The sequence below is a fragment of the Molossus molossus genome, unplaced genomic scaffold, assembly GCF_014108415.1.
Source record: "Molossus molossus isolate mMolMol1 unplaced genomic scaffold, mMolMol1.p scaffold_m16_p_8, whole genome shotgun sequence".
Lineage (NCBI taxonomy): Eukaryota > Metazoa > Chordata > Mammalia > Chiroptera > Molossidae > Molossus > Molossus molossus.
The window spans coordinates 14,276,871-14,301,663 of record NW_023425402.1 but is presented as its reverse complement, the minus strand read 5'-3'; the positions used below and the strand labels follow the sequence as shown (position 1 = coordinate 14,301,663).

General features: G+C 50.0%; 2 protein-coding genes across 2 annotated transcripts in view; one reads left to right on the top strand and one right to left on the bottom strand.

Moving 5' to 3' along the window:
- The first annotated feature begins 1,179 nt into the window (after positions 1–1,179).
- Positions 1,180–7,127, top strand: DNPH1 (2'-deoxynucleoside 5'-phosphate N-hydrolase 1). The gene is made up of 4 exons (XM_036249317.1): positions 1,180–1,375; positions 6,365–6,433; positions 6,600–6,710; positions 6,870–7,127. The coding sequence occupies exons 1-4, from the start codon at positions 1,180–1,182 to the stop codon at positions 7,022–7,024; spliced, it is 531 nt and encodes a 176-aa protein (XP_036105210.1). The 3' UTR covers positions 7,025–7,127.
- Positions 7,128–7,527: 400 nt separating this feature from the next.
- CUL9 (cullin 9) overlaps positions 7,528–24,793 on the bottom strand; it is a 40,604-nt gene continuing 23,338 nt past the window's right edge. Inside the window, exons 27-41 of the mRNA XM_036248566.1 lie at positions 18,082–18,221; positions 17,830–17,959; positions 17,504–17,703; positions 16,878–17,128; positions 15,583–15,928; positions 11,892–12,032; positions 11,585–11,749; positions 11,199–11,362; positions 10,773–10,866; positions 10,220–10,294; positions 9,983–10,093; positions 9,710–9,827; positions 8,687–8,820; positions 8,008–8,081; positions 7,528–7,931 (exon numbers count right to left, since the gene is read on the bottom strand). Coding sequence (XP_036104459.1) covers positions 7,721–7,931; positions 8,008–8,081; positions 8,687–8,820; positions 9,710–9,827; positions 9,983–10,093; positions 10,220–10,294; positions 10,773–10,866; positions 11,199–11,362; positions 11,585–11,749; positions 11,892–12,032; positions 15,583–15,928; positions 16,878–17,128; positions 17,504–17,703; positions 17,830–17,959; positions 18,082–18,221 — 2,354 coding nt within the window. The 3' untranslated portion in view covers positions 7,528–7,720. The remainder of the gene's footprint in view (positions 7,932–8,007; positions 8,082–8,686; positions 8,821–9,709; positions 9,828–9,982; positions 10,094–10,219; positions 10,295–10,772; positions 10,867–11,198; positions 11,363–11,584; positions 11,750–11,891; positions 12,033–15,582; positions 15,929–16,877; positions 17,129–17,503; positions 17,704–17,829; positions 17,960–18,081; positions 18,222–24,793) is intronic.

Sequence of the window (24,793 nt, the reverse complement as noted above, 5' to 3'; positions counted from 1 at the left end):
GGACTCACTTCCCATTGCATGCTCTCTTGTTCCATTTAAAATGTTTGTCCTATATTTGTGTTGTTTTTATGATACTGTGAGGGGGCAATCATTATTATTACTGGTGACCAGTGGTGTGTTGGCCTGTCTCCCTGAAGATCCCGCTTCGATCAGCTTCCTAAGGCTGAACAGATTACAAAGTACTGTCAAATGTTAACTTGTTTAATCCATTCTTTCATTCAGCAAATATTTGATCAATGTTTCCCGTGTGCCAGGCACAGATCTAGAAGCTGGGGGTATAGCAGTGAACCAAACGAATAAAAATTCCTGCTCTCCTGGGGACTTACATTCTACCAGGTGTCGAAAGGTATACAACAAAATTAATCAAGTATATGGTACATGAGAAGAGGCAGGGCAGGGAAGGATGACAGAGAATCCTGGGGACAGGAGGCTGCCTACTGAAGAGGGTCAGGGAAGGTGGCAGGTAAACAAAGACTTGGAGAAGGTGAGGGCGTGATCCAGAGACAAAGGGACATCTGGGACAAAAGGGTTCCCGGGAACAGCAAATGCAAAGGCTCTAAGTAGCCTGCCTGCTGGAGGAAAAGCCAGGAGGCCAGCCTGGCTGCGGAAGAGTCAGTGCGGGTATCAGAGCTGCCGCCCCAGAGGGACGAGAGTCACCCGATCATGCAGGCCTGGTGGGCCACTGGCGGATTTGGTTTTTACCCCACGTGAGAAGGGAGCTAGCAGGGTCTGCGCAGAGGCTCCTGTAACCCGTGCGTTCACAGGCTCGCTCTGGCTGCCGAGAGCATCAGCCTGTGACAGGCTGCTGAGGGCGGCTGCACGGGAGGCCGCAGGTGGGCGTCAGAAGCTGCGAACGTCAGAAGGGAGAGCCCACAGGGGTTGCCGATGGATTGCACGCAGGGTCCGAGAGAAAGAGAAGAGTCGAGAATAAGGTTTGGGGCCCGAGCAACGAGGAGGATGGAGTTGCTTCTGGCTGGGCAGCGGGGAGAGAAGTGCGTCGGTGGGGAGGATCGAGCGTTCCCCCGGGACAAGTTGGAGGGACGTCCAGGAGGCCGTGGCTTCCCCACCCGGGGGTGCCGTCACCCATCCCGTCCACTCGCTCCCACTCCACAGGTGGCGGCGGGGTCACGTGGCGCGGGCTAGCGCCCCCTGGCGCGGGAAGCTGAGGGCGGCGGCGGGATGGCGGCGGCGGGCGCGCAGGGGCGCGGGGGCCCGGGGCAGGCGGGCGGGCCGGGCCGCCGGGCCCTGTACTTCTGCGGGAGCATCCGCGGCGGCCGCGAGGACCGGGCGCTGTACGAGCGGATCGTGTCGCGGCTGCGGCGCTTCGGCACCGTGCTCACCGAGCACGTGGCATTCGCGGACCCGAGCGCGTGCGGTTAGGCCGCGGGGCGCGGGGCGCGGGGGCCGGGGGGCGGGCTGCCGGGACCGGGAGGGTGGGTCCGGCCCCTCTTCTTGACCGAAAGTGCCCTCCCCTGGGCGGTGCGGTTGGCCCGAGCCAGCGCCCGGTGTGAGCCCGGGCTCCGCACGCAGTTCCTCTCTTTCTTAGAGAACTTTCTCCACTTGTTCCAGGGAAGTTTGGACGGAGGGGCAGAATGGGCGCGGGCCGGGCTGCTTGGGCTTCCAGGGCCCCGCTGGCATCTTCTCCCCGACCTGCGCCCCCCAGGGCCGGCCGGTGTCCGCGGTCTCAGAGCCCGCGCGCCCGGTCAGGCTGTTACTCGGCTCTGCTCCCGGCCGCTCCCCGCCCCCCCGCCCCTTTTTATCGAGCTGTAATTAACATAGAGCACAGTATAAGTTTAAGGTATGCAGCTTAATGACTTGACTTTCATATATTGTGAAAGGATTGCCCCAATAAGTTTAGTTAACATCCATCAATCACTTCATGAAAACATGTTTTCCCTTGTGATAAAAACGCTTAGGATCTACTCTCTTAACTTTCCAATAACCATACTATGGTCATCCTAACCGCAAGTTGGTACCCTTTGACTACCTTCATCCAATGTCCCGCCTCCTGTCCGCCCCCTCTGGTAACCACAAATCTGATCTCTTTTGCTAGGAGTTTGTTTTTTTTCTGGTTTGCTTGTGGGTTGTTGTTGTTTTTTTTTAATATTCCACATATAAATGGGTACACTATTTGTCTTTCTCCGTCTGACTTATTTCACTTAGCGTAATGCTATGAAAGCCCGTCTCTGTTTTTCCAAAAGGTGCTTTCCTTCTTTCTCGTGGCTAAATAGTATTCCGTTGTATACATACACCACAACTTCTTTATCTTTTCACCCACCCGTAGGCACTTCGGTTATTTCCATATCTTGGCTATTGTAAGTAATGCTTTGAACATTGCAAAGTAATGCTGCTTTGAACATGGAGTGCAGACATCTCTTCCAGATTCTTTATTTCCTTCAGTTATATTTCCAAAATTGGGATTGCTGGAACATATGGTAGTTCTAATTTTAATTTTTTTGAGGAACTTCCATACTGTTCTCCATAGTGGAATTTACATTCCTACCAACAAAGCACAATGTTCCCTTTTCACCACTTCCTCGCCAGCATTTGTTATTTCTTGTCTTTTTTTTTTGATAGCCGTTCTAACAGATGTGAAGTAGTATCTTATTGTGGGTTTATTAATATTTTATTTCTTGATTTGTTATTTTTATTTTACTTAAAAAGTTTTTTTCTTTATTGATTTTAGAGAGAGGGAGGGAGAGAGGTAGAAATATTGATGAGAGAGAACATCGATTGGCCGCCTCCTGCATGCCCCCCACTGGGGATCGGGCCCACAACCTGGGCATGTGCCCAGAGCGGGAATCAAACTGAAGACCTCTTGATGCATCGGGTCAATGCTCAACCACTGAGCCACACCGGCCGGGCAATGTTATTTTTATTTTTTTATTTTATGTATTGATTTTAGAGAGAGGATGGGAGAGAGAGAAACATCACTTTGTTGTTCCACTTATTTGTGCATTCATTGGTTGATTCTTATATGTGCTCTGACTAGGGATTGAACCCACAACCTTGGCATATGGAACCGACACTGTAACCAACTAAGCTACATGGCCAGGGCTCATTGTTGTTTTGATTTGTGTCTCCCTAATGATTAGTGATGTTGAGCACCTTTTTATGTACCTGTTGGCCATTCATATATTTTCTTTGGCAAAATGTCTATTCAAGTCTTCCGCAATTTTAACTGGATTATTTGTGTTCTTGCTGTTGAGTTGTATGAGTTTAATACACAGAGTGGGGGAAAAGTCATTTTACAGTTGTTAGTATGGAAAATAATACAGTAATTAATAAATAATACAAGAATAAACTCACGTACTCACAACTGTAAACCTACTTTTGCCCCACCCTATGTTTTGGATATTAACCCCTTATCAGATACATGGTATCTTTAGCAAATGTTTTTCCCCATTTCTGTAGGTTGTCTTTTTGTTTTGTTAATCTTTTTTTTTTTAATCCTTACCCGAGGATATTTTTCCATTTATCTTTAGATAGAGTGGAAGGGAGAGAGCGGGAGAGAAAGGGAGAGAGAAACATAGACGTGAGAGGGACACATCTACTGGTTGCCTCCCGCACAACCCGACCAGGGCCGCGGATGAATCGCAACTGAGGTACATGCCCCGGGCCAGAACCGAACCCGTGACTCATTGGTCCGCGGGCCTACACTCTACCACTGAGCCAAACTGACCAGGGCTGATCATTTCTTTTGATGTACAGAAAAAGCTTTTTAGTTTGATGTCGTCCCGTTTTATTTTTTATTTTGTTGCTTGTGCCTTAGGTGTCATATCCAAAAAACTATCTCCAAGATCTAGGTCAAGATGCTTTCTCCTGTGTTTTTGTCTAAGACTTTTATCGTTTCCAGTCTTACCTTTAAATCTTTAATCCACTTCGAGTTAATTTTTGTGAATGGTGTAAAATAGGGGTCTGGTTTCATTATTTCACATGTGAATATCCAGTCTTCCCAACACCGTTTATTGAAGAGTCTTTTCTCCATTGAGTATTCCTGGCCCCCTTGTCAAATGTTGGTTGACTGTGTGTGCATGGCTTTATTTCTGGCTCTTCATTCTATTCCATTGGTCTACCCGTCTGTTATGCCAGTACGGTTAGTGTCGAGACCTCGGTTCTTGTCTACTTGAAGGAAAGATTTCAATCAAGAGACAAAGTGTAACAAAGTAAGAAAGAATTTACTGGCCGCAGCAGAAACACGCTTAGGACAGTGAAAAGAGGAAGGGAATAGAGAAAGCAACAGGAGAGCCAAGGCTGGGCTGCTTCGGCCCACTGGGAAGTCAGAGAAAAGGGGGCCTTGGAGACAGGTTCAGGGGGATATCCTGGGACGACCTGCCGCTGTCCATTGCTCCCCTGGTTGCCAGTCTCCCCAGGTCCCTTAGAGGGAAGAAGGGGGAAGGGAATGGCGCTGACGTGCTTCCTGGGGGAGAGCCACACTGGGTCCTTCATCCTGAGTGGGTTTATCTCTCTCTTGCAGGTGGGAATCTTAGGGGAGGTCTCAGGGGAGGGTCTTAATAGAATATTCATTAGCTTTCCAGGTGTGCTCTTGCAGGGTCGTGGTGTCCACTGACTGGTCGGTGCCAGGGCATGGGGTCATTCTTTAGTCAATGCAGCTGGTCCTGAGGCCACCATGGTGTCACCTGTCTGGTTTTGTTGCTTTTCTGGGCCAGGAACTGAAATATAACTGAGGCCTAGATGTTATCTTTAGGGAGGAAAAGGTCAGAGGGTTTAAACCACATGACTAGGGATATGAAGTCAGTGATATGCTAGATGAAGGTAGGTTACCCTGGGGGCGGGGTCCTTGTTTTCTGTTTTGCCCCTGGCTAGGTATCCAGGGCTTTCTGCCCTGGTGAGTTTCTGTACCTGGCCCATCGTCCTTGCTCTGCTCATGTCTAACTGCCTATAACAGTATCATGCTGTTTTGATTGTTTTAGCTTTATAATATAGCTTGAAATCAGGAAGTGTGATGCCTCCCTAATTGTTCTTTCTCAGGATGCTTTGGCTACTTGGGGTCTTTTGTGGTTCCACATAAATTTTAGGATTGTTTTTTCTACTTCTGTAAGAAATACCACCGGAATCTAATAGGGATTACATTGGCTCAGTAGATGTCCTTGGGTAGTATGGATATTTTGACAATACTGATTCTTCCAATCCACGAACACGGGATACCTTTCCACTTATATGTGCCTTCTTCAGTTTCTTTTATCGATGTCATAGTTTTCAGTGTAGATTTTTCACCTCTCTGGTTAAATTTATTCTGACGTATTTTATTGTTTTTGATGCTATTGCAAATGGAATTTCACTCATTTCTTTTTCAGATAATTCATTGTTAGTGCTGGATCTTTCTAAAACATGTTTTTGATCATTTGTTCTGATCAAACTCTTCTAGTTTGAAAATTATGCCTAAAACTGTTATAGTTCTGCTCAGAAAACTTTAAATGGTTCCCCGTGCCCTACCCAGGAGCAGATCCAGGATTTGTGGGACTTAATGCAGTCCTGGGAGAACTCTTTAAAAAGACAAAAATTACAAAATTGCTAGGGTGTTGGAAAGGGCCTGTGCGAGTGAGACCCTAAAGCTTATGCGTCATTGATTTCACAGTATGTCCACCCCTGCCTGGAGGTTCTCAAACTTTAGTGTACGCACATAGTCTGAGGGAGCGTGTTTAAAATACAGTCTCCTAAGAGTGGTCTTGGATGAAGCCTTAGAATCTCTTTTTAACAAGTTCTCCAGTGATTCTGCTCCGGTGCAAGTAGCTGTGAGCCTCGCAGTCCGAAATAACACTTAATCACGCTGGAACACAGCCTTACCTCTTGCCCCACGATGCCCTTCCTACGTTGGTCCCCACCACCTCCTACAGTCACTTCGTTTACGGCAGTGGTTCTCAAACTTTGCTGGGTATGAACCACCTGGAGAGCTCATGAAGCAGCTGGGCCCACTGACATCTGGGTCTTTGTAGTTTTATCAAGTTCTTAGGCAATTCTGGTACCTACCAAAGCTTGAGAGCCACTGCATAAGGCCTCAGTCCTCCTGCATCCTTTCTTTGCATGGACCAGTCCTTGCTCCTGCCCGCCATTTCCCCAACCTGGGATGCTCTTCCTTCCTCTCCCCATCTAATCACTGCCCCACAGTGAGCTCTTCCCTCCACCTCATTTGTATCACTCACCTGGCCCTAATCACACATCCCACCTCGCACAGGATTGTTTTTCTTGTGGCTATCCCATTTCCTCACTCCTTGTCACAGACTGTTGGTGTTGGGCAGGCCCTCAGGTCTCCCTCCCTCCCTAAGCAGGGTGGATGTGGGGGTGGCTCCGGCAGAGGATCAGGGTGGGGGCGTGGCCTTGACCAGCTTTTCCTCAACCACAGGGGAAGAGGCTGCTGGGGGTGACAGGCTCATCCATGATCAGGACCTGGCCTGGCTGCAGCAGGCAGACTGTGAGTGGCCCTCTCCCCTACCTGTGAGCTCTGCTGGGTGCTAGATTCCCTGAGCATGCCTGGCCTCCCCATCTAGGACTCCCTAGAGCTCCCTCCTCACCACACTCACTGCCATCTTCCTCCTACAAGCCCAGATATTGAGGCGCAGTCTCATTTTTCTTCCCAGTGGTTGTAGCAGAAGTGACCCAGCCATCCCTGGGTGTAGGCTACGAGCTGGGCAGGGCCGTCGCCCTCAATAAGCGAATCCTGTGCCTGTTCCGCCCACAGTCTGGCCGAGGTGAGCACTCCCAGCCCAGGACGGTTCCTTCATCCCTTCTCAGCATTCTGGGGACCCAGCCTTCAGCTCCCTTTCCTGGGGGGCTCTACCCCAACAAGGGCTGGGGAAGAGCACAGAGGCGAGTGTGGGAGGCACCTTCACCTTCCTCTGCCTTCCCAGTGCTTTCGGCCATGATCCGGGGAGCAGCAGATGGCGCGAGGTTCCAGGTGTGGGACTATGAAGAGGGAGAGGTGGAGGCCATGCTGGATCGATACTTTGAGGCTGAGGCTGAGCCTCCCAAGCAGGTGGCTTCCTCCCCTGACCCAACCACCTGACCCAACCCCATTTATTCAACTCTTCTGATTCCAGACTCTGTTCTAATACCATTCCTGCCCCAAAGCCCCAGTACCAAATTAAAAGGTATGTTTAAAATTCTAACTTGATGTCTGTATGTGTGGTGGGCAGGGCAGGGCCTCAGTAACATCCTCTTCCCACCCCACTTCATTTCAGGATGTGGAGAAAGCCTTTGAAAGTAGGTAGGCCCCAAGAGGAGGATACTTCCTAATGCCCTCAGGTCCCTGCCGGAAACATTCAGGAGCTTAGAGGAAGGCCGATCATGGATGGTGGATCGTGGGGGGTGGCCGTTCCCTGTCTCCTCTGACGCTGGGCTGGGTCTGGGCAAGTGGGCAAGCCTGCACCTGGCCCTGGACCGGGTGGACCTTCATGTCCCTGTATCAGCTTAGGTCAGAGGAGTCAGCTTTGGGCCTTCTCTGATGACAGAAGAGTCTGGAGGTCTAAAGACAAGTAAAGAAGGGGGAGGGCTGGGTGCACGGGGGAGCTGAGGCAGGCTTTGGGGAAGCTGCCCAGCCTGCTTCAGAGAAGTATGTGGAACAGTTTATTCAGTAAACAGAAGAAGGGGCCGCAGAGGCTGGGAGTCACCCTCTCCGAGCGCCCACGACAATGGTCAGGGTGAACTCCGGCCCCTGGTCCATGGCTCCGAGGTGGCTCCAGGCGCTCCCGCATCCTGCCCCTCAGTCATAGCCCTCCTCCTCCTCCTCCTCCTCGTCACCAAAGAAGAAAGGGACTCGGTCCAGGTTCTCGGACTCCTCGTCGTAGTCCTCATAGGAGAAGCTGTCGTTGTCCAGCTCCCCATCGAACTCATCCCGCTGCCACTCGGGCACCTCGTCCTCGTCCTCGTCCTCGTCCTCCTCACCCACCTGCAGCCTGGAGGAGCCCTGGGGCCTACGGAGAGAGAGCGCCACTCAGCCCAGAGGAAGCCTGACACGTCTCACGCCCCTCTGCGCCGGCCCATACTCACTGACTGCTGGGCATGTTGGACCCTTTGGCCTCCCGGGCCTCCAATGACGCGCTCTGGAGACCAACCCGGAAATCCTGCCGGAGACGGAGATGCGGGGAGGAGTGGAGGCACTGGCCTGTGTGCCAGCGTCCCTTCCACCAGCACCCTCTGAGGGCCTGCCTGGTGCCATGCCCCTGGCAGGACGGTCCCACTGCTCTTCCTCCCTCACCACAGCACCTCCAAAGCACTGTCTGCGGGACTGAACTCAGAGGTGCCCCCAGGGACACGGGACACGACGGTCAGGCACGCCAGCCTGTGCTTCAGGAGCTCACAGTGTACGTTCATGTCTTCTCTGCCCAAGTGACAGTCTGTACGCTCCCTGAAGGCAGGACTCCTAGTTCAGGCTCAACATCAACATATCACAGCTGGAAAGAATCTCAGGGACCCCTGACTCCAGTGTACCCCCCAATCCTGGGAAGTACGTCTGAAGAAGTTCCCCAGTGATTCCGCTGAGCAGGAATCTGGGCTCACTCCTCTATCTCATAGGAAATGCCAGCAGTAAGTGTCAGGGTTCACAGCATCCAGCAGGCTGGCCTAGGAGCTGGGACACACTGGGGTCTCTGAGCATCCGTTCACCTCACTGCCTTTCCCTGTGGGTGCCCCCAGGCAGGGGCTGTGCCGGGCACATGGGGCAGCGTACCTGGGTGGAGTGCTGCAGGATAGCCAGCAGCCTTTCCTGGATCCGCCGCAGCAGCTCCAGGCCCATGTGGAGGCAGTCGGCCCGCAGGAGGCGCAGGGCCGAGGCCAGGTCTCTACACTGCAGCAGGAGCTCCTCTGCAGAGGGTACAGAGCGCAGGGGCTCCCTCCCTTCTTCTGTCCTCTCCCTTCCCTTCAACAAACCCCGACTGAACATCCACCAAGTTCTGCCAGCATCTGCCAGGCCCACCTCTAAGCACCCATTCTCGAGAGGCTTACACTAGTGGTGGGGACAGGCCATAATCAAATAAAAAGTCAGGTGCAGACCTGTGCCCTAAGGCACGTACAGCCTGCACTGTATACCTTCACAGCAGAATGTCAAAAGGCCTACAGTGGCCCAGCCAGTGTTGCTCTGTGGATTGAGCATCATCCCATGGACTGAGAGGTCCCGGTTTGATTCCCAGTCTGGATACATGCCCGGGTTGCGGGCTTGATTCCAAGTGGGGGGACGAGCAGGAGGCAGCCAACTGATGTTTCTCCCTCACATCAATGTTTCTCTCTCTCTCTTCCTTTCTAAAAAAAAAAAAAAAAAGTCAATAAAAATATATTTAAAAGATCTACAGTGCCCTGACTCGTTTGGCTCAGCAGTTAGAGCAGAGGCCTATGGACCAAAGGTCTTGGGTTCGATTCCTGATCAAGGGCACACACCTGGGTTGCAGGTTCCATCCCCAGCCCTGATCAGGGTCGTTAGGGAGGCAACCAATTGATGTTTCTCTCTCTCTCTCTTTCTCCCTCCCTCCCACTCTCTAATTATCAATGGAAAATATATCCTCAGGTGAGGATTAACAACAATAAGTAAATGAAAATAAAAGGCCTCTGGTGACGAGACTGCAAAATGAGGAAGAGGACAGAGTGAAGGTGGGAAGCTGGGGTGGGGGCACCGTTTCACCCACACGCTTGATGGGACAGGATGCTCAGAGGGAAGGGGGGCAGGAGAGAGGACTGAGCAGGCTGCTGGGGGCCGCACCGAGAAGGATCTGCAGGGCGTTGGTGTGCAGCTCCAGGTTCTCGGTCTGCTGCTCCACTACATCCATCTGCTCCGTGTCCTGGTTGTAGAAGCTGTACACGCAGGCGTAGGCCAGCACCTGGGGGAGTCCGAGTCAGGCCTCTCCCAGCTGAGACCAGGCATCTGCCTCCCACCTGCTTCCTCCTCGCTCCCTCCACCCAAACAGGTTAGAGGACAGCTGCCCAGCCCACCAGCTGCCCTTGGCATAGCCCTCCCCTCCCCCACCACCACAACCTTTCGAGCCTGCTCAAGTCCCCGGCAGGCATCGCTGAGGAAGGTGAAGGATTTGGCCGGGGGCACTTCGTGGATGGCTGATACTCGGTTCCACAAGCTCACAGCAAACTCCTGTGCAGGGGAAGGCGGTCAGCGCCAGCGCGGGCACAACGTCCCATCAGAAGGGCACCCATCCCATTCGGACCTCTGGGCCCTCCCAGCCCCTGACCTCACCAACCAACTCTCCGCCCTCCTCACCCGGGCCTGATGATGGAAAGTACACCTCTCGTTGTAGTCCTGGAACCGTTTCTCTTGGCGAGCCGCCTTGCTTACCTGCAAGGACACAGGAGGCTCATCAGCCTAGCTACCATTCTCAGAGGCCTTCCAACACGGCGCCCAGAGTTTTTCATTTAATCCTCAGAAGTCTGTGTGGTAAGTCGCATTATTACCCGCTTCTACAGATGAGAAGGCTGAGGTGTGGACAAGTAAACTGACCCAAAGGCACACTAGGTGGTGCAGCCAGGCTCTGACTCAGAGTCCTTGCTCTTCTCCCTGCTGTCCCGAGAACGCCAGCCTGCCCCAGTCCTACAGACACCTGGGTGTGAGGAGTCCCGCTCTGGGGTCTCTGGTCCTTGTGCACAGACCTCCCAGCACCTGCAGGCCTAGGTGGCTTCCGTCTTCTCCCACTGAGCCATTTTCCCAACAACTGTCCGCTGCTCTGCACACAGAGCCCTCTCTGCCCAGGGCCAGGCAGCGGGCCCTCCCCACCCACCCTTGGGCCTCCCCCGTCCTCTTGGTGCCCAGCCCTTACCATGGCAGAGCAGTTGTAATAGTCTTTGTGATTTGGCTTCCAGGACTTGAGGCAGCGCCAGCAGAATCCATGGTTGCATTTGGCACAGGTCATGCTATGGAAGAAGCTGCTGGTCAGGGGAATCCTGCCTCTGGCCAGGGCCACACCAGGGCCTAGACGCACCACTGACGCTGTCCCTCCCTGCCCTCAGTCCCCCGCCGTACCAGTTCCTACTGAATGCACCCTTGCTTCTGAACCCCCCATCCAGAGTGGACTAAAGTGGAGGAGGAACATGAGGTTCAGGAATCACTCTGGAGGCGCCGAGAGGGTGGCTGAGTAACTGCCCTCGCTCAGCTCTTCGGTAAGCCCCACTGCCCTTTCCCACTACCCTCTCCCACCCTCTCCCTGCCTGCCGACTCCCCCAGCGTCCACAGTACCCCTGCTTACTGCAGACACCCCTCGTTCTTCTCGATGGGAGTCTGACAGCTAGGACAGCGCTTAGAGATGAGCTTGGCCAGGTGCTTGCTCTGGGCCTCCACACTCATGCCATCGTAGTAGCCGCCATCATCAACCCACTGAGACATGTGGCCGCAGCTGGCAGGGTAGTGTGCCTAGAGGGGGGGAAGCCCAGCCCTTACTGAGGGTGGCAGTTCTGCTGGTGTGCGTGGGAGAGGGAGGGAGGTCCCACCTGGAGGTCTACAGGAGGAGGAACAGAGCTCAACTTGGTGGCGGAGGATGAAGACAAGGCAGAATCTGTGTGTGTGGCAGCGAGGGGTGCTGAGCAGGGAGGGGTGTGGGTCCTTGCTCAGCATCAGGGCAGGGTGGGCACCCACCTCAGGGAAGCTACAGTTGAAGCAGGAGGCCCAGCCACACTTGGAGCAGGTGGTCCCGCAGCCCAGGCCCTGGCGACACAGGATGCGGTCACAGCCCTGAGGGTTGGTGCACCAGGTCAGGTTGGAGCAGCTCTCCACGTAGCCACGCAGGAGGGCCTTCTCGTACTGTGGGGACACAGTGCCACCAGGTGAGGGCCTGGCTCTCCAGGATGCCGCGCTTCCAGGCCCCTCAGCACCCTGCATGTCAGCCCATTCCCTGGGGACTCCTCTGGCTGCGCACCGGAGCCTGTTTCAGAGGAGGGGGTACCTTGGAGATGACCTCTGGCGAGGAGACGATGGCACGAATGAAGGCTCCCGTGGGCTGGGCAGGGCAGTCGGCAATGGGGCAGGTGCAATTCATCACAAGGTTCTGCTCGATTCGTGTTGTCAGATACTCATTCCAGCAAGACTGGGAGGGAAAGGAGGGGCGCTCAGGGACAGTGGGGGAGCGGCATGAGGACATGGTGTCCTGGTCACTCATCTAGCACCTCTCCCCAATGACAGAGAGGCCAGAGATGAGCCTGCTTCTAGGTCAATCTCAAAACTGACCCTAATTTTTCTGGCTTCCATTGATTTTCCTGGGATTGGCCCAAAGTACAGTTGTCTTTGAGAGTATCTAGGCCAGGATAGCAGCCTAATTATAATTCCTGTTGGGATGGGCGTGGAGGGAGTGGGTAAAGAGAATTTTTAAAAGAAAGATTTCAGTTCTAAGAAAGAATTGGAGAGAGCAAGGTTAGAGAGGAAGGAAGCTGGGAGGTGGATCCCTTCCCCCCTGGGTGGCCTCTCCTCCCGGCTCCATCTGCTCACCTGAATGCCTGTCTGGAGGCTCCATCCCCCCAGACCCAGCCTCTTCTCCACAAAACAGACTTGCCCACTGCATCTCCCAAATCCTGATCAAGGGCACCAGCGCTCCCCTGCAGTCCCAGGGTCAGAACCAGCACTTCTCTTGAACTTGTCTTGCACCCATGTCACTACCCCACACTAAACCAGGCTTCTCCTAAACTGCTGCAGGAGCCGGTCTCAATAACCTTCCCACCCTTCAAATTCACTTCTCCCCATCAAATTCACTTGGTTTACATGTGATCAGCAGCCTGAGCCTCCTAAAATACTCTATGAGCAACCCCTTCCCTCACACTGCCAACAGCCAGCCGAACTCTCCAAAATGACGCGCCTGACCCCCCGAGAGGACATGTATTCGTGGCATCAAAGCTGCAGGATAAATGGGAAGCACTGTACCGGACTATTTTACTCAGAGGAAAGTACTCAATGAAACAAAACCAACCTCTTTTTATATAGTTAAAGAAACCCAGATAAATTGGGATGTTGAATGCAAAATTCCTGTATTGCCAAGATAAAGCAGAACATTTCTCCAAACTCAGATGGCTCACTTGCAGGCAGAGGCGACAGGACCCCTCCCAGCCACAGACTCAGCCTGGCTGACGGGAGCCCCTCTGCTTGGGGCTTGCTCATGGCTCACGCTGTCCCCGCTGTCCAGCCCAACTGGAACTGGGTCTCCCACCCTCTGACAATCCCACCTGCCACTCAAGGCTCACCCTGGGAAGCCACCTCCAACTGCTCCAGACCCCAGGATTTCCCTGCCTTGGGTTCTACATTTTATTTGTGCCCTGCGGCTGTGACTTAGTCATAAGCTCCTCCTCCGCTGGGACTTCTTCCATCAGCCTGTTTCTCAGTGGTGGTTTCAGGCTCCTTGTCTCCGCATCTCTATAGGGTGGGGGTGCCCCAAGTTCAACGTCCTGGGTCTGCCTCTCTCTCCCTGGGTGATACCAGCCAGGCCTCTCAACTGAATTCTGAATTCGAAAACCTACTGTCCACTTGCCAGCCCCACGCCAATCTCCAATCTGCATTTCCCCTCAAAAACCTGTTCTCCATCCCCAGTCCCAGGCCCGCCATTCCCCACAACTCAGTAAAAGATGACACATCCCATCCACCCAGATGCTCAGGTCAAAAACCCAGGAATCATCCTTGATTCCCTTGGCCTAAGGCCCCACATCCACTCCCCAAGCCCTACCTGCTCTACCTCCAAATGCAGCCCAGCCCACCCACTCCGCTCTTCCCCTCTGCCCCTAGGCCAAACCACCACCTTCTCTTGCCTGTTTGTACAAGTCTCCAAGCAGGTGTCCCTGCTTCCACTCTTGTTCTGTCCAAGCATTTTCTCCACACAAAGTGATCCTTTCAAAAATGTAAATCAGATCATATCACTCCCCTGCTTAAACCCACCATGGCTTCCTCTACAGTGAAACCCACTGTGTGCCAATCCCCACCCAATGAGGCCCCGTGCACCTGCCGAACCTCCTCTCCTACCAGCGCCCCACCGCTTCACTGCGTGTTCCCTCTGCCCCCCACCCTCTCCCCCAGAGATCACCTCCTCAGCTGGCCTTCCCGACCTCCCCAGTCCAACGTCCCTAAGGCCCGCAGCCCACTCCTAGCCCGTTACTTCCAACATCACCCCACTGTAGGCTCTTCCCTGCACTTATCCAAAGAGTGTGTGGAGGGAGGGCCCTGGAGTGAGACTGCCCAAATCCAGTCTTGACCCTGGGCCAATTCCTTCTCCTCCCGGTGCCTCGTCCACAGTCTGTAAAATGGGGACCGTAAATCCCTGCCTCGCAGAGAACTAGGCTGGGAACCAAGCCAGAGAACGCACGTGAGACAGCACGAGGGCCCAGAGCAAGTCCCCATAACCACTAGCTGCTGTTATTACCACTTCTTGCTTGGACTTTCCCACTCCCACATTCAGTACCCAGTGCTATACACACAGTAAATCCATAACACGTATTAGTTGAATGAAAAAACAGAAGTGTCAAGAAAGGCAGTAAGAACCTGGAAAACAGCGAGCACAGTCACCTGTGTGAGAAGAGTACCTGGAAGCCGAGCAAAGGGGAAGGAGAAAAAGTGCTAGTACACACACATGCAATGCACCTGTCCCAGATCACACACCACTGCAGATGCTGTTGGGAGAGGCAGCGACAATTCCTGGCAACAAGGGCGCCCATCCTGTTAAGCTGAGGTATGTGGGCGTGGCGACAATTCCTGGCAACAAGGGCGCCCATCCTGTTAAGCTGAGGTATGTGGGCGTGGCTCCCGCTAAGAGCTGTGAGGCAGGGAATATCAGACCCTCAGCACTGCCTCCCTGGCCTCAGCCCCTCCTCCCCACCTCTGAAGCTAAGTGCTCACTCCCCAGCCTCGGCCTTCTGGGCTTGGCGCTACCGCTGCAAACCCTGCCTTCCCCTAACTCCCTTCGACTTTTGTGCTATTTTCTGGTTTGCAACACTGCTTATTATTTTTGTATTAAATGAGAGTGCATACCAGGGTGGGGCAAAAGCAGGTTTATAGTTGTGAGCACACAAAAGACAGTCTATTCCTGTATTATTATTTATTAATTAGTGTATTATTTTCCATATGAACAGTAACCCTACTTTTGCCTCACCCATATAAAAGAAGTAATGATGTTGTAAGATAAAAAGACTTGAATGGTGAAAAGGAAACCATAAACTATCGTCACCACCCATTTAGTAACACTTCTCATTTACAAAGTGCTTTAATGTCTACTGTGTGTGAAGTATGCGTGTGCGTGTGCGTGTGTGCAGTCCTCAAACTTGGCTGACACTGAAATCACCTGAGGAGCTTTTAAAGCTCCATATGCCCGGGTTTCCCTGCACAGATTCTGGTGTAACTGGCCTGGGTACAGCAGAGCATCAGGATCTTTAAAAGCCCAGAGATTATAATACGCAGCAGTGTGAGAGCCACTGATGCACAACGCTGGATCCTAACAAGCACCCTACCGAATGTCAAGGCAGATGACAAAACTTGTGTAAGAGGGTCTGAGAGGCTTGTCCCACATTCCAGGCTAGGCAATGGTGGCACTGGGGCTAGAACCGGTGGGTCCCAAGGAACCGTGTGCAGTAGGAAGCCAGGGGCCGCAGAGAGCTGCGGGGCCTCACCTTGCAGCAGGAGTGCATGCAGCAGAGAGAGGGCAAGTCCTCGTCGGGCTCCAGGGGACTGACACAGACAGGGCACTGATCGGGGCGTGCAGGGGCAGCCTGGGACTGGGGCACCCGCAGCCCTGCCGCCAGCAGCAGCGGCTGGGGGTTATCACTGTAGCTCTGCAGCAGCTGTTCAGCACCCCAGTGGGAATGAGCCAGAAGGTGCTGAGCCACCTCTGGCTCCAGGTTCAGCGTCTCCTGCACCTGCCGCACTGTCTGCTGCATCAACCCTTCTACCTCCTGGGGGCTCATGGTACGGCCTGCAGGCAGTTGAAGAGATGCCAGGGCGGCCACAGCTTCTGGGCTTGGGGGCAGAGAAGAGTCAGCGGTCAGTCTCCCGGCCCTGCTCACGCAATCTACTAACTGAACCCACCTTGTTCCCCAGCTCCCTGCTCACACACTCCTGCTCATGCTTCCTTAACCACCCGCACAAACTGTCACAGCAGGGCCCTCCACAGTAGCATGGGGGGGGGAGGGGGCTGGCTGTCACAATGACTGCAGGGCACTACAGGAACCTAGTGCGCAGGGGTCAGGATGCTAACTGACTTACAGTAGATGGGATAGTCCTGCCCAAAATGCTACCAGCAGATGTGGTGAGAAAGAGGGTGGTCTGTGAACCAGCAACATAGGTATCAGAGGCAGCTCAGCTGCACCAGGATCTGCAGTTTAACCAGATCCCAGGTGATGTGTACGCATGTGCAAGTCGGAGCAGCTTACTAGAGAACTCACTGTACACCCACTGCAATCGACAGGCGTCAAGTGGTGCTGTAAAAACTTCTGGTGAACTGGACCCAATGTGAAAAGTTTTAGCTAATTAGGGGACATCTATGGCAAATTCCTCTGCAGAACAGGCTTCCCAAAACTAGTTTGTATATTTCGCTGAGCAGAGTACATAGTTAGCACTCAATGCACATTGCATATTTCATATTCGCTCAGAATGAGAGACAAATATAAAGGAGCTTACACGTCTAGGTCCCTGGCTAAGGGCTGACTCTGAGAGGATGGGGACAGCAAGGCCCTTGATTAGAAAGTAAAAGAAGGGGTGACAGTACTGGGAGGAGGAACGAGGACAACCAAATTGGGGGAAATACAGGGAAAGAGAAAATGGAGTTAGAAGGAAAGAAATGAAGTGTTTTTCCACAAGGGAACCTGGGCCCTCCCAAGTTATTAAGGTGCCATCTGTCATGGGGAGCCCATCTCTCTCTGCTGGCTTGGAGTCCCTGCAGCAGGGGGCTGGGGTTGGGGCTGGCTACCTAGGCTTGGTGGTCTCCATGGTTTGGTTGCCACAGAAGGGGATCTCTGCCTGACCCCGGCAGGGCCCCATGGGCTCTGGGGTGGCATACACCAGGATCTGGGGCCAGTCGTCACGCTGTTTCACATAGCCCTGGCCCAGGAGGTGCAGGATGCAAGAGAAGACATCTGTACTGGTACAGGCCACGCCCCCAGCAACAGTGCGGCCCAGGCTCCCAGGAGGATTTGGGCCCTTCCGCCAGGCCTCCAGCACCTGGACAGGAGGAGAGGAAACTGGCAGGCCACTTTTACCTGGAGCAGCCTGCCTGCCTAGGTTCGGTGCCCAGCTGTCAAATGGGAATAATAATAATAATAATAATACCACCTGTCTCACAGAATTGTTGTGCAGATTAAATGACTTAATAATGCAAACTCTTAGATTTAGGACCTGGCACAGGGTAAACACTCATGTCTTGTCTCTACTTTTGGTCTAACTCCCCTGTCAGGAACAGAAAACCCAGACAGAAATGTCAACCTATAAGGTCTGACACTAAGAGCTGAGCTTCCCTTATGGTGACCCCTGGCTCTAACTCCAACCCCAAGCACAGCTCCCTCCCTCCCCTAACTTCATGGCCCCCTCTATGCCTACCAGACAAACCAGCTGATCAATGTGGAGGCCCTTCTCCCCATGGGCTTTGAGGATGCGGACAAGAAGACAGCTTAAGAGGTTCCTCTTCTGTTCCAGGGTCCGGCCCTTATCCTTCTCTACATCCAGGTACTTCTGGGGAGGTATGAGCCACAGGGCATCCCCACAGGGCTGGAGCCCGGGCTCATGAATCCGCAGCACACCTGGAACTCACTCCCAGTTAGTGACCGAGGAGGGGCAGGGACAGAAAGGGGACCCCATTCTCATTCCCTACTACACTACCCCCCACCCCCTATGAGCAGAGTCTCGGGCCAGCCCCACTGACCCACCTCCATGTGGAAAGTCCTGACCCTCATGCATGGTCAAAGGGCCATTCTCAGAGGTGAGGGGCAGAAGTGCCTGGAGCAGGAGCTGCGGGGTGAGGTCAGAATTCTTCAGCAAGGTTTCTACTGACACCTCCTGGTGAGGAGAAACAGGGCCAGTCAGAAGTGGGAAGAAAGAATGGGAGAAAGAACCGTTTAGGAGAACAGTGGCAGCCAAGGGGGAAGAGAAGGCAGAGAGAGGCTGAGGAGCTGAGGCACCTCTGTCTGATTGAAATTCAACAGCAGCCACATCTGCACGGTGGATACATGCAGGGTCTGGTCCCCAAACTGCAGCTCGGCCCGGCCCAGCCATGTCCACTGCAGCCGCCGATGTGGTCCCCGGACTGGATGGTTCTGACCTGGGAAAGTGTCGAGAAGGGTGGAGACAGAGAACAGGGGAAATAAGGGTCAGGGGTTGAGGCGAGGGTGTGCTATTAGTTAAGGTTTGCTCCTGTAGTCTCCCAGGCCCCAGCATTTACAGCTTCCAGAGCACAGCCTCCTCTAGGCTGCCTCCCGGCAAGCCTCAGGCATCTGGGAGCCTGCCCTGGGCCTAGCCCTGCATCAGGCAGGCCCCATGGAAGAAACACGAGATGTGGGTTCTGCCCTTAAGGAGCTGCCAGCTACACAGACCACTAGGCTGGTCTCTTCCTCATCGTGGGCAAGGGGCGCCTGGGATGCTTGCTCATACTAGAAAGCAAGGACACTGTCAAAGGGAGCGTATCAAAAGGGGCCAATCTGGGAGGTGCTCTCTGGCCAAAGATGGGACCATTTGAACATCAAAAAAATAACACCTGTGATGGATTGCAGCACATGAAATTCTTTTTTAATCCATGACTTCACAATGATGATATTCTTTTAGAAGACCTCATTGGTCATCTTTGGAGGATACTAGAGAACCAACACATTATTTTGAAAATTGGTTCAAACTAAAGGGGAGGAGGAAAGAATCAAGCCTTTCCTGTACTTCAAGGGAACTAAAATGTTGATGAGAAAAGTTTCTCTTTACAGAAAAAACATTCCAGCTAATACACGAAGAAGGAATGACAAAACTAGAGTATCACTAGTTCAAACCCCTAATGAAATAATAGACCTACACAATGACAATGAATGTCCAGTGAAAAGTTGATGGGAAACTATATGTAATGTGTACATCAGACTAACAACACTGAAACCCACTGATACGTCTTACAGAGAGACAGCTAGATGTAACACACCTCCTGGGAGAAGTACGCCATACCACCTACGCAGTGTGTCTGCCCAAGAAATCAAACCCAAATCTAAATGAACTTCTACGGCTAATTATCAGTGTTCAGGAAATAAAGGAGACAGAGGAACATGCTAGAGGACACCATTCAGCAAAATCCAGCGTGTCAACAACTCTATTTGGCAGACAACCCAATTTCCTCCACAGACAATCGCAAAAGGGAGGGAGGTGAAAAGGGAGTCCATGGCGAGTAGGAGATGAAAAACAGAACTAAATCAAATGCAGCATGTGGGCTTTGTTTAGATCCTCAATAAACAACAACAACAAAATAAACTAACTTGAAAAACTCCAGACAATCAGGGAAACACGAACACTAAATGTCTATTTGATGATATTCGGAATTATTAACTTCTAAAGGTTTAATCACTATAGTATCCTTGACTTTAAAAAGACAGTCCTGCCCTGGCCAGTTTGGCTCAGCAGTTGAAGTGTCAGCCGCAGACCAAAGAGTTGCGGGTTCGATTCCAGCCAGGGGCATGTACCTCGGTTGCAGTTTGTCCCCGGCCCCGGTTGGCGTCGTGTGGGAGGCAACCAGTCAGTGTTTCTCTCACATCAATGTTTCTCTCTCTATCTCTTCCTCCTTTCCACTCTATCTGAAGATAAAAATGGAAATATATCCTCAAGTGAGGGCTGATAATAAACCATTTTCAAATAAAAACTGATAGTTTCCCACAAATACTCCCTCAACCAGGAAACATAAAGGACAGACTTTAGCCCTGGCCGGTTTTGCTCAGCTCAGTGGTTAGAGCATTGGACCACAGACCAATGAGTCCAGGGTTGGATTCTGGTCAAGGGCACGTGCCTCAGTTGCAGTTCGTCCTGGTTCTGGTTGGGTCATGTGGGAGGCAACCAGTTGATGTGTCTCTCTCACATCAATGTTTCTCTCTCTCCCTCTCTCCCACTCTATCTAATGATAAATAGAAAAATATCCCCAGGTGAGAATTGAGAAAAAAAAGGATAAACTTTAGGGGAAAAACTGAACTCAAAACAAGAATCAAGATGCAAAAGGAAAGGTGACTAAAGCAGTTGGTATGATGGCATATCTAAACATTAACTGAATAAAACAATAATAATAATGACTAAAAATAGACAATTCTAAAATACCAAACAACAGTAACAAGCGAGAAGGATGATAGCATTGGAGTTAAGATTTTTCTATGGTCCTTTCATTATTCAAGAAGGTGGGAAGTGATATTATCAACAAGTCAAACATACAGGTTAAAATATAAGAGTAAACAACTATAGAAATAGAATGCAGAACTTCTAAAACTGATAGAAACAGAAAAGGAGTTTTTAAAAAAAAATCAATCCAGCCCTGGCCGATTTGGCTCAGCGGTTAGAGTGTCGGCCTGTGGTCCAGAGAGACCTGGGTTCGGTTCCCGCTAAGGGCCCGTACCCCAGTTGCAGTTAGTCCCCAGCCCTGGTTGGTTGTGCGGGTGGCAGCCACTCGATGTGTCCCTTTCACGTCTATGTTTCTCTCTCTCTCTCTCTGAACAAAAAATGGAAAAACGTCCTCAGGTGAGAATAAAAATAATAATAATAATAATAATAATAATAATAATAAAATCAATCCAGAAAAAGAAAAAAACTCAGTGTATAATCATATCTATAAAGGCGTTCAATTTATTATTCTTCCGTTAACTATATGTTTTATATACAGGGGTTGGCAAAGTAGGTTTACAGTTATAATATAAACACATAATAATTAATAAATAATAATACAAAAATAAACTGTTGTGCAGACTCACAACTGTAAACCTACTTTTGCCAACCCATATTCTGTTTTGTATATGAAATAACTGAAATTTTAAAATATGAAAAGGATAAACTAAAACACAAAATAAGAGGTTAAGAATAAAAACCCAATATATGGTTACTCACAGTAATTATAGTCTAAAATTGATAACTCAAAAAGATCATTAGTTGAATACAAAACAAATTCTAGGTATTTACAAGACATACACCTAAAATACAAGAGTATGGCAAAGTTAAAAGTAAAATGATACTGGGGGAAATTCTGATGATAGTAGAATATTGGCATAGTTTTAAAGTATCTCCCCCAACACACTGCTTATTAATAGCAGCAAGGAGGGGGGGAGAGGATATTAACTATACAGTGGAGAACTCACACAACCTCTTGACCAAGTTGTCAAAATTAACATCCCAAAAGAGGAACAGATGAACACTGTGTGCTTCCAAATGTGATACTCTGAGAAGCATATACTGTCACTTAATTACTTAGTATTCTGGCCAGGAATGCATAACCTGAATCTAATCATGAGGAAATACCATACACATTTAAAATGAGAAACTATTCAGAAAATTTAAAAGGACTGTATTCTCCAAATATATATCAATGTCATAAAGAACAAGGAAACACTGAGGAATTGTTCCAGATTAAAGGAGTCTAAAAAAACTGAAAGAGCCCTGGCCGGTTTGGCTCAGCGGTTAGAGCGTCAGCCCGGGGACCAGAGAGGCCCGGGTTTGGTTACCGCTAAGAGCATGTACCTCGGTTGCAGTTTTTCCCTGGGTTCGTGTGGGTGGCAGCCACTTGATGTGTCTCTATCGCATCGATGTTTCTCTCTCTCTCTTCCTCCTTCTCTCCCTCCCACTCTATATCTCAAGATAAAATGCAAAAAAAAAAAAAACTGAAAGAAAAGACATATGGAATCAATTGACAAAATTGGAATATGGTAAGTAGATTCAAGTATTATCCCAATGTCAAATTTTTGAAATTGATAAATGAATTATGGTTATGTAAGAAAATACCTTTATTCTTAGGAAATATATATGAAAGTATTTATGGGCAAAAAACTAGCATATATACTATATATACACACACACACATATACACATACACACATACATATATATATGTGTATATGTACACATAAACACACAAATATACATATCCATATATACACATTTATATATATGAATATATAGACAAAGAGGAAATGATAAAAGCAAAATGGGCAAAATGTTAACCAAAGGTAAACTTGGATAGAGTATGTAGGTGTTCTTTGTATTAATCTTACATTTTTTTTGTAAATTACAAATTATTTCTAAATAAAAAATTTTTAAGTAAAAGGGTAACTAAATTGTACACTTAGAATGGTTAAAAAGGCAAATTTTATGTGATGCATATTTTACCACAATAAAAAAGAAAGAATTATCAATCAAACAAAAAGTAAAAGGATAGAAAAAGATGTACTAGAAAGATACTAACCGATGAAAGCTGGTATAGTATTAATACCAGATAAAAACAGACTTTAAGAGCTTTACTAGAAAGAAACTCCATAATAACAAAGTTAAATTAACCATATAGATTCTAAATCTGCATAGTCCGTTGTGATAGCCAATAGCTACATGTGCCTACTTAAATTTAAACTGGTTGAAGTAGCCCGGCCGGTGTGGCTCAGGGATTGAGCATCATCCCATGCACTGAGAGGCTGCTGGTTCAATTCCCGGCCAGGGAACATGCCCAGGTTTTGGGCTCGATACCTAGTTATGGGCACCCAATTGTTGTTTCTCTCTCATCAATGTTTCTATCTCTCTTCTCCTCTCCCTTCCTCTCTATCTTAAAAGAAAAAGTCAATAAAAATATATTTGTAAACTGATTAAAGTAAATAAAATTAAATATTTACTTCCCCAGCCGAACTAGTAACATTTCAAGTACTCAACAGCCACGAATGTCTGTCATGTTGAACAGTGCACACTTTTTCCAACATTGCAGAAAGTTCTATTAGTAGCACTGTTAAATAATTTTAAAGTTGTATGTAATAACATACTCAAAATATATAAAGCAAAATTTACAGTCTAAAAATTCACTATCGGACTTCCGGTGGAGATGGTGGCGTAGGTAACCGCGGTATCGCGTCCTCCCACAACCACATCAAAGTTACAACTAAACTACAGAACAACCATCATTCAAAACCGCCTGAAATCAAGCTGAATGGCAGTCCTACAACTAGGGAATTAAAGCAGCAGCCACATCCAGACTGGTAGGAGGGGCGGAGGCGCGAGGGGCGGAGGTAGATGGGCTGATCCCACAACCACGTGTGGCGGATAAAAATTAGTAGGACACCTCGGCTGGGAAGGTCCTCCCTGAGGACTTAGGGGTCCCGGTCCCACACCAGACGCCCTGCTCAGGGTTCCAGTTCCAGGAAGAGAAATCCCCATCACTTCTGGCTGGAAAAATCAGTGGGAACTGAGGCTCAGGGAGGCTGAGGCGGCTGGCGCCCCAGGCAGCTCCTTAAAGGGCCAGTGCATGGACTTACACGGACTCTCTCCCTCTAAGCTTGGAGGGGAGGCAGCTCGAGGCGCACCAGAGACATACAGGGAAGAACTGAGCTGTTTGGCACTGGAGCGAGGGCTGGAGAGGGGGCTTTCTCCGGGACAAACGTGCTGTCAGAGGTCTTTGTTCCTTTGGTGAGCCCTTCGCTGGGGTGGCAGACAGAAGCCATATCTGGGACTCCAGCAACCTGGCTCACACTGGTAGCTCCGCCCTGGTGACTCCCTGAGGCCCTGCCCCACCCAACTTTCAGGCCCACCCAAGCTGTTGCCAGTTGCTTAACCATAGGATTGGCCTGTCTTGGATCCTGCTTCAGGTTTTCCTAAATTCTTCCAAACAAGCAGCATCTGGTTGCAGCTAGCCCCATACCTGTCGTTAAGTAATACATAGAAACAAACACAGGGAGGCAGCCAAAATGAGGAGACAAAGAAACAGGTCCCATATGAAAGAACAGAAAAAATCTCCAGGAAAAGAACTAAACGAAATGGGGATAAGCAACCTAACAGATGCTGAGTTCAAAATACTGCTTATAAGGATGCTTAGCGAACTTAGTGAGAACCTCAGCGAACTTAGTGAGGGCCTCAAGAGCATAAAAAAGAACCAGTCAGAAATGAAGGAGGCACTAACTGAAATAAAGAATAATTTACACAGATTCAATAGTGGAGTAGGTAAAGCCAAGAAGCAAACCATCGATTTGGAATCTAAGGAAGCAAAAAACACCCAATTAGAACAGCAAAAAGAAAACAGAATCCAAAAAAATGAGGATAGTGTAAGGAGCCTCTTGGACAACTTTAAGCGTGCCAACATTCGCATCTTGGGGGTGCCAGAAGGAGAAGAGAGAGAACAAGAAGTTGAAAACCTATTTGAAACAATAATGACAGAAAACTTCCCTAATTTGGTGAAGGAAACAGACATACAAGTCCAGGAAGCACAGAGAGTTCCAAACAAGATGAACCCCAAGAGGTCCACACCAAGACACATCATCATCAAAATGCAAAAGGTTCAAGACAAAGAGAGAATCTTAAAAGCAGCAAGAGAAAAGCAGTTAGTTACCTACAAGGGAGTTCCCATAAGGCTGTCAGCTGATTTCTCAAAAGAAACTTTGCAGGCCAGAAGGGAGTGGCAAGAAATATTCAGAGTGATGAAAAGCAAGAACCTACAACCAAGATTACTCTATCCTGCAAAGCTGTCATTTAGAATCGATGGCCATATAAAGACTTTCCCAGACAAGAAAAAGTTAAAGGAGTTCATCACCACCAAACCATTATTATATGAAATGATGAAGGGTCTTTTTGAAGAAAAAGATAAAATATATGAACAAACAAAATGGCAATAAATACATATCTATCGACAATGGAATCTACAAACAAAAT